Raw genomic sequence first — 9,442 nt, 5'->3', positions numbered from 1 at the left:
GTTAGAGTGATACAATGTATCTCTCTTCTCCATTCATAGAGAGAAAAAAACAAGAGGGCCGGGCTGCACAGTGACTGATCACAGCAATCAGAGGCTATCACAGCGATCATGTGACCCACAATCGGGAGACCCGCGTCCCGATAGTTAGAATGGGACCCGGGGCTCTCAGTGACACTGCGGTCTTTGTGCTGGGAGCGCGCAGTGCGATGCGCTCCCAGCACAGAGACATGTACGCAAATATGTGGCCCCATGGAAAAAAGCCCAGTTCCATGAGGCCGCATATTTGTGTTACGTCGGTGTCAAGGGGTTAAATAACAGGGATACTGAGAAACTGCCCCTTTGTACGATAAAATATGAACGTAGGTCACCTGTTGCAGCAGGACTGTCCTCTATGTCTATTAAGTGACATATTACACTTTGCTAGGAAGAGCATGTAGTCTTAGAAGGAAAGGCCTTGGTCACTCACAAATCTGGGCAGCTTATGCTAAGGATATTCAGAGATAGACAAGGGCACCCAAGTCATGGAAGGTGGGCATTGGAGTGCGACAAGAGAATGGTGAATCCACAAAGCATTAGAGCAGCAGTGGGAAGTTGCTTGCTTTAGGCTGAAGCGATAATGCCTAGAACATGTATGCAATCTCGTCCTAGCAGATGATGTCAGGGCTCAGTTCTTTCAGCATTGACTATTACCATGGTAAGATAGCAGTGGCAGGTTATTTAAAATGACATCAAAGGGTACCAATTGTGAGGTAACTCCCAGTCCTTTAGCCCAATTGGCTTTACTCACTATGTGAGTCTGCAGAGACTAGGTCTCAGCAGAGGCTGTGCCACAGCTCTGGATCTAGAGAGAGCCCTGTGGGCAGCTAGTACAGTACACAGAAGTCTAGAAACACCTTAATGCACAGTCCAATTCCCAAAGGTCACATTCCAGGTTAAAGCGGAGCTCCAGTAATTTTTGTGTTTATTAAAAGTCAGCAGCTACAAAAACTGTAGCTGCTGACTGTTAATAAACACACACTCCCAGGGTCCAGCAATGTGCTTACCCGTGCCATCCCTTCTCTGCCTGACGCCAGCATCTCAACTGTGGGCACCAGGCTGTGACAGCATGCGGCTTCACAGTTGGGTGCCCACTGCGCATGCACGAGGCGCGTTTCGCATCCTGATTGGTCCGGCAGTTTTCTAGGACCTGTGAAATGTCCCAGAAGACTGCAGGAGGAAGGAAGGGGGCCGAACTTCCGTCTCACTTTGCCGCAGCAAACTGACCCAGAAGTGGGAGTGGGTACCTGTCAAACCCCTCCCAAAAAAAGTGCCAAATATGACAATGGAGGGGGAGAGGAGGCAAACAAGTGGAGCTTCCTCTTTTGGGTGGAACTCCGCTTTAACCCTGCAATCTTCAATCCAGTGTTGTTCGGTTAGAACCTTCAAAAATATAGAAACACCAGCTCAATGGCTGCTGTGCAGAGAATAGCTACAGCGCATCTTCACAACAGCCCAAAAGTAAGTATGCCATACAATTAAATGTACTAATCTTTTTCCCAACAATTTTATTGGGCTCCTATAATCCAATTTGATTTAAGTATAAAATAGATATTTAATGTTTACAAATCCAAGACAGTCTGTAATGTGTTGATGTCAATAAACCATACTTTATCAGATCACTTGCACGCGAAAAAAAAAGGTGACGTTCTTCAGGATTCTAAAGATGTTTAAAATTTGAGTGCAATATGCACAAACATGGCAATACTAGAAGTTAGTGTTTTGTCTGCTTCTGGGTTGTCGTTTTTCTGTTGTTATTACTGACTTTTAAAGAATCTAGGATACTGCCTAATCTATTAGCGTCCAGTCTTTTCTTTGAGCGGAATAATCCATCAGAGTCAGTAGGGAATAGTATTGAGGCAAGTCCCCAGTGTTCTTTCCCTTTCTCCAATGGCTGACTGGCTTGCTTCTGCAGAGTCCAGGAACCCTCCTGAACTAAATGGACAAATCGCTCTAGTTGACACTTGTTGACATTTTTACTTATGTTCAGCGACTGTTCAAAAGGATTCTGGATGTACAGAGGAGAGGAATCTGGCTTGTTTTTCTCTACACCCTAGAGAAAAACAAAAAGAAAAACCTTGGATTATACCAAATATGGCAAAACGCTGATGTAAAAAATTTTTTTCATTTCACAGAAGTATGTGCCGTTAAAGGAAGATTAAAGATCATACCGCAAAAGTCCCCACACTGATACACAACTAATGCATATAGTTCTTATTTTTCAATAACATTTTATTTTATCCATACAATTAACAGTAAAATATTTCAGAAAAAGTGCATATACAGTACTAGTACTGCATTTTACAGTCATAATGTGGTATCTCTTTCACATGTATTCTATTACATCTGAATGCATTTGTGTTTTGTGAAGGACGTGACATAAGTATCTCAGAACAAAGGGAAATAGTTCTTCAAACCTTGTACATTTAGGGCTAATGCTCATGGGTGGTTTGGCTGATAAAGAGTAAAATTACAGCATTTTTTCTAGCAGGAGCCCACTGCCAGCAGTCTGTCGAAATCCATGACAGGCTGAATTACACTGCGGCTGTAGGCGACTGGGACTGTTCCAGGGCGTAATCGCTTTTGGGGTCGCATGTTCTGAATCCACTAATTTTGGCATACAACCCTGATCGCATACAAACCCTAATGCTCAGGACAGCTTACAGCTGCACGTTTTTCAGCCTGTCACGGATTTTTAACATGCTGCTGGCAGTGAGCTGTTTTTTGCACTTGTGCTTCCCTTGCACCCAAACACGTTGAGACATTACGCTATATGGGCCAACCGCCCATGTGAACAAGTCCTTAACCACAAAGATGGTGGGAACACAAAGTAAGGAGGGGCGCAGAATCTGTGCAATAAAGGATGTCAGTTGTTGAGTTTGACTGTATTCACAGCGTGCTTTAGTAGATTTAAATACTTCCTATCAGTGACCAGAGCGGAGTTTCCTCCCTAGTGTGCCTTCTTGTTGGCCAATAAGGATGTCCATCATAATGTGCCAACAGAAAGGTGCAGGAAACAGAGGGAGTGTGTCAGCTTTCAGCACACAGCATCAAGATACAGCCAGTAAAAACACTTAAGTAACTCGAAATACTGAGCCAGTAGATTGGCCCGCAACTATCCATGTATTTCTCTCATAGCTGCATAGTCCTAGCAGAGATTCTGATCTGCTGGTATGTGGTATCAGCAATCAATCTTTGTCCCAGCCAGGCAAGGAAAGAAGCTTCACTGCTGACTTCTGACCGTCTGCAGTCTTGTCAGATTTCAGAGGCAAAAGACAGTCCAATGCACAAGGAAAAACTTATCCTGCTCAATGTACATTCAAGATATGGCAGACACTTTATGCAAGAGGAAATCTTATCCAAGAGCTTGTGCACACCATGTGAGCTGAACTGTATTGATCTGCACAGATCAACACAGGCTTAACACAAGGGCACATAGAAAACTACTGTGCCCTGTTCACACTACACATAAGTGTTGATGTGCGTTGAATAAAAATAAAGCAAGTCTGCATTTTTGCACACGGCAACTCACTGCGCTACATGTCACTGCACCGCAATATGCAATGTGTAGAGTTAAAGGATAAGTTCACCTGTGGAACACATCACATCTGTATTTAGGTTGTAACATGTTCCATTACCTACAGCGCTCACTCTCGATCACTGTCACAGAAAACTTTGCTAGCCCCTCTGACATTACGTGGTCCTGATTTACTAATCCTGGAGAAAGAAAAGAATACGGATGTATATAAAGCTTTCTAAGGTAACATATGCTGAAAGGTTAGTAGGGGGTGACAGGGAGAATGAATTTTGCCTAGAGATGAGCTGTAAGTTGACAAAAGAATGTTTAGATCTGATTGCTATAATAGATACCTTCACATTCCTTCCTGCCACTTTTCATAACTGTAGATATAAACATACTGCAGATAAATGCTGAATACTGCAAACCTCAGGGTGCTGCACTGATCATCAAGCAAAGTATGTATATTTAGCTTTGTACACATAGAACACAGCAGATGATATTTACCTTGCGAATATCTATACAATTCTTGCTGAAGTCAAAAGTTCCATAAAACTCCATAAACTCTATTAAGAGCGTATCTAAATAAAACAAAAAAATACATACATGTGTAAATCTAACATTATGGCTTAAAAAAAAGAAAAAAGAAAAAAAGTTAACTCACCAAGTTAATAATACAAGGCAACAAGACAACAATATTGCTTCTTACGGGTCAAAGCAGCTTGATCTATGCCTATTTTAACAAGTCTCTATACATCCCATTGATGCCCTTAGATACATTATTATACCGTGCCCTGAAAAAGTATTCATATCCCTTGAAATTTTCCACATTTTATCAAATGTAAATGTATTTTATTGGGATTTTATGTGACAAACCAACACAAAGTGGCACCTAATTGTGAAGTGAAAGGAAAATGAAAAATGGTTTTCAAATTTTTTTTACAAATAAATATCAGAAAAGCATTGCATACATTTGTATTCAGCCCCCGAGTCAATACTTTGTAGAGCCACCTTTCACTGCAATTACACAGTAAGTCTTTTTGGAGATGTCTCTACCAGCTTTGCACATCTAGAGAGTGATATTTGTGCCCATTCTTGTTTGCAAAATAGCTCAAGCTCTGTCAGATTGGATGGAGAGCGTCTGTGAACAGCAATTTTCAAGTCTTGCCACAGATTTTCAATTGGATTTAGGTCTTGACTCTGACTGGGCCATTCTAACACATGTATATGCTTTGGTCTAAACCATTCCATTGTAGCTCTGGCTGGATGTTTAGGGTCGTCCTGCTGGAAGGTGAACCTCTGCCCCAGTCTCCTGTCTTTTGCAGACTTTCTTTCAATATTGCTCTCTATTTGGCTCCATCCATCTTCCCATCAACTCTGATCAGCTTCCCTGTTTCTGCTGAAGAAAAGCATCCCCAAAACTTGATGCTGCCACCACCATGTTTCAAAGTGGGGATGGTGTGTTCAGGGTGATGAGCAGTGTTAGTTTTCTGCCAAACATAGCGTTTTGCTTTTAGGCCAAAAAATTTAATTTTGCTCTCATCTGACCAGAGCACCTTCTTCCACATGTTTGCTGTGCCCCCCACACGGGACTTCTTTTGGCTTTCTTTCAACAATGGTTTTCTTCTTGCCACTCTTCCATAAAGGCCAGATTTGTGGAGTGCACAACTAATAGATTCTCCCACCTGAGCTGCGGATCGCTGCAGCTCCTCCAGAGTTACCATTGGGCCTCTTGGCTGCTTCTGATTAATGCTCTCCTTGCCCGGCCTGTCAGTTTAGGTGGACAGCCATGTCTTGCTAGGTTTGCAGTTGTGCCATACTCTTTCCAGTTTCAGATGATGGATTGATCAGTGCTCTGTGAGAAGTTCAAAGCTTGGGAAATTTTTTTATAACCTAACCTTGCTTTAAACTTCACCACAACTTTATCCCTGACCTGTCTGGTGTGTTCCTTGGCCATGCTGTTTGTTCACTAATGTTCTCTAACAAACCTCTGAGGGCTTCACAGAACAGATGTATTTATACTGAGATTAAATTACACACAGGTGGACTCTATTTACTAATTAGGTGACTTCTAAAGGCAATTGGTTCCACCAAATTTTAGTTAGGAGTATCAGAGTAAAGGGGGCTGAATACAAATGCACACCACACTTTTCAGTTATTAATTTGTGAAAACATTTTAAAACCATTTAGCATTTTCCACCCACTTCACAATTATGTGCCACTTTGTGTTGGTCTATCAGATAAAATGCCAATAAAATACATTTACGATGTTGGTTGTGAGAAGACAAACTGTGGAACATTTCAAGGGGTATGAATACTTTTCTAAGGCACTGTACAAGTCAAACACAACAATTAGCCACTAAATGCACATACATTTTGCCACAGATCAAAAAGGGAACTGTAGAAAGTCTAACAACCTACAGGCCTGCCTATTGGCAGGAGTCACATACTGCATACTAGGTTCACTATTATAACTTTTCTAACTTGTCTTCTTGATCATTACTGTCCGTCAATCACTGGAACTGCTGATGTTCACCATCTTGGGAATTCTAATGCAGGTAAAATCAGATGGAACTGGCAATGATTCCCCTTCTCTATTTCTAGCACATAGCTGCCAAACAAACAATAGCTCTGGCACACTAACATTAACTACTTCCCTGCTGGGCCAATTCTAACACTTTTCTCCTACATGTAAAAATCATAATTTTTTAATAGAAAATTACTTAGAACCCCCAAACATTATATTTTTAGCAGAGGCTAAGGAGAATAAAACAGTGGGTTTTTTCAATTTTTTTATGTCACATGGTATTTGCGCAGCGGTTTTTCAAAAACAATTGTGGAAAAAAGTAAAATTTAATGAAGTTTAGTGCACGCAAACAATAGAATACCCTTTTTAAGTAAAATATAAAAGATGATGCTGTGCTAAGTAAATGGATGCCTAACATGTCGCCCTTTAAAACAGTCTACGTCTGTAGAATGGTGCCAAGCTACAGCATCCATTGGCGACACTTTAAAAACCTCTAAAAACCTCCATTGGCAACACTTTAAAAAAACATTTACAGGTTACCAGTTTAGAGTTACTCTGGAGGTCTGGTGCAAGAATTATTGCTTTCGCTATAACATTCACAGCAATATCTCACGTGTGATGCGAACACCATTTACATATGGGTGCATGACCTATGTATGCAATTGCTTTTGCAAGTGAGCAAGGGGGGACAGGGGCACTTAAAAAAAATATTTCTTATTTTCTCTTTCTTTCTTATGTCTTTAATTTTTTCTTTGATCACTTTTATTGCTATTACAAGGAATGTGATAGCAATAGGCAGTAACAGGTGTTCTTTACTGAAAGATCAAGGGTCTATTAGACCCCAGATCTCTACTCTGCCCTAAAAAGCATCTGATCTAACCAAGATCAGTGTGATCAGATGCTTTCCCAAGCCAAAAATGGCTTTGTTTACATCTGGTGAAACCAGAAGTGACTAACTAAATACTCATCGCTTCAGGTTTCTAATACCATAGAGGCAATTAGGGACATTCTGGTCCATATTAAAGCTCTATGGTAAGCTCGTGTCAGTGCTGCCTTCAGTCTCAGGCTCCCCAATGAAACTATAGAGCAGGGGTGGCCAACCTGCGGCTCTCCAGCTGCTGCAGGACTACAAGTTCCATCATGCCTCTGCAAGTCAGTAACTTCCCATCTTTGCAATGCCTCATGGGAAATGTAGTTCCACAACAGCTGGAGAGCCACAGGTTAGCCACCCCTGCTATAGAGCCTGGGAAAGCACCAGAGCGCCCCCTCCCACCGCTTTTAAAAGGAATCCAGCAGCTAATTTGCTACTAGGATTGCTTTCACATTACAGTGGATTGGCCGCTTAAAAAAAAAAAAAAAAAGATACCAGGATTATCCCTGTAGCTGCAGTCATCATCCTGGTATTTCCACTCAAAGTCCAGGACGTCATGTGATGTCCTACGTGCGGGAGGTGGTTAAACAGCAAAGTACAAGTTACCAACAGCACTGGTTTCTATGGAGTCCTGCTTTTTGTCTTAGTAAATAAGCATGTTTATGTCTTTAAAGTGTTGAAAAGGTTAAAAAGGTTTTTTACCTAAATGCATTCTCTGCATTAAGGTAAAAAAAACCTTTCCATGTCAGCTCCCCTCAGACCCACCATAAATACTAATCTGACCCTGATCTCGTCCAGCACTGTGCACATCTGCAACAGCAGGAGAAATTGGCTCCAGCTGCTGTCAAAGAAATCCTGTGAGCAGAAAGCTGGGGTGGGGCTGAGCAATAAGGTCTCAATAGACACACACAGTGCGGCTCGGAATCAATCCCGCACGAGTGCCCCCATAGCAAATGGCTTGCTATGGAGGGACTCAGAAGGCATGGGGAGCCAGGAGAGCTGGCAGGGGGCTTCAGAAGAGGAGGATCGGGGTTGCTCTGTGCAAACACAGAGCAGGTAAGTATAAAATGTTTGTTATTTTAGAAAAAAAAAATTCAACCATTACAATCACTTTAACCACTTGCCTACCGGGCACTTTTCCCCCTTTGTGGCCAAGCCAATTTTTAGCTTTCAATGCTGTCGCACTTTGAATGAGAATTGCGCAGTCATGCAACACTGTACCCATGTGAAATTTTTATCATTTTTTCACACAAATAGAGCTTTCTTTTGGTGGTATTTAATCACCACTGGGTTTTTATTTTTTGCACTATGAACAAAAAAAGAGCAAAACATTTTTTAAAAAAGTTTCTTTGTTTTTATTATAAAATTTCGCAAACAGGTAATTTTTCTCCTTCACTGATATGTGTTGATGAGGCAGCACTGATGGGCACTGATGAGGTGGCACAGATAGGCAATGCTGATGGGCACTGATGAGGAGGCATTGATATGCAGCAATAATGGGCACCGATAGGCGGCACTGACTGGTGGCACTGACTGATGGCACTGCTGGACACTGATCATCAGTGCCGATCTGCTCTGTGACATTTTCTGGATATCAGCAGTACTTTCCCCATGCTGTGACAGCGTGAGGAAAGTGCTGCCGATGACCAGCAATGTATTTACTCTGTGATCTGCTGTGTCATTGGACACATCTGATCACATGGTAAAAGGCCACTGTGATTGGCCTTTTATGTCACCATGTGATCAGCTGTGTCCGTAGGACACAGCGATCATGGAGATCGCCGTGTGCGCGACGTGCATTCTGGGAGGACCTCCCAGAACTGGACAACCGCGCTGTAGCCATCATTCAGTTGTCGCGGTTGTGAAGTGGTTAAACTCTTCTTACTGACCTCGCTTTTAGTTCAGGTCTGCTTGCCTATTTATAATGACTTACCTAGTGGTTCTGTGTTTTCCAAAGGCTTAATTTTGCTCAGGTCACTGACAAATGTGCAGTCGTTGTCTTCAATGATGCGTTTGTCATTTTTACCTAAAATAAGAATAAGGTAAACATATTTCAGTAAACTGATGGTATCCTTACCTGAACATATATACATTGTTAAAAAGCAATACAGCCATATACACAGTGTTAATACAAAACAAATGAAGCCTTTTCAATGGTTGAAACAATACCTAGAGATATGCTTAGCACAAAATAAATTACAGCTATGATAAGAGGTTATACTTCACTGGCTGGATTTAAGAGACCCTGTCACCAACGTAAAAAATTGCAAGTAAAGCAAGTATCCTAAATTCTTACATACAGAGTTTTCCGTAAATTATTTTTTAATTCACTTGCAATGAGCACGTGCTAGAAAATTTTACTACACCAGGAAGAGTCAATTCCTTAACATGGCTTTAGTTCCCCCTTGTCAGTTTGTCTAATTCTTACTGTACTGGCCCAGCTCCTCTGCCCCTCCTCTCACCTCTCTTCACGACCTTTTTTTAGCTGTCA

General features: G+C 41.7%; 1 protein-coding gene across 2 annotated transcripts in view; it reads right to left on the bottom strand.

The window, feature by feature from the left end:
• Positions 1-1,527: 1,527 nt before the first annotated feature.
• Positions 1,528-9,442, bottom strand: part of MTPAP (mitochondrial poly(A) polymerase) — a 46,096-nt gene continuing 38,181 nt past the window's right edge. For both annotated transcript variants that reach the window (XM_089668658.1, XM_089668659.1), the window contains 3 exons: positions 8,885-8,977; positions 4,061-4,134; positions 1,528-2,089 (listed from right to left, as the gene is read on the bottom strand). In XM_089668658.1, coding sequence (XP_089524784.1) covers positions 1,751-2,089; positions 4,061-4,134; positions 8,885-8,977 — 506 coding nt within the window. In that variant the 3' untranslated portion in view covers positions 1,528-1,750. The remainder of the gene's footprint in view (positions 2,090-4,060; positions 4,135-8,884; positions 8,978-9,442) is intronic.

Source organism: Staurois parvus, unplaced genomic scaffold (genome assembly GCF_062004578.1).
Source record: "Staurois parvus isolate SC_StPar_1 unplaced genomic scaffold, SC_StPar_1.0 ptg000061l, whole genome shotgun sequence".
Classification (NCBI taxonomy): Eukaryota; Metazoa; Chordata; class Amphibia; order Anura; family Ranidae; genus Staurois; species Staurois parvus.
Note: the sequence above shows the minus strand (reverse complement) of the source record. Positions and strands in the feature narration are given on the sequence as shown.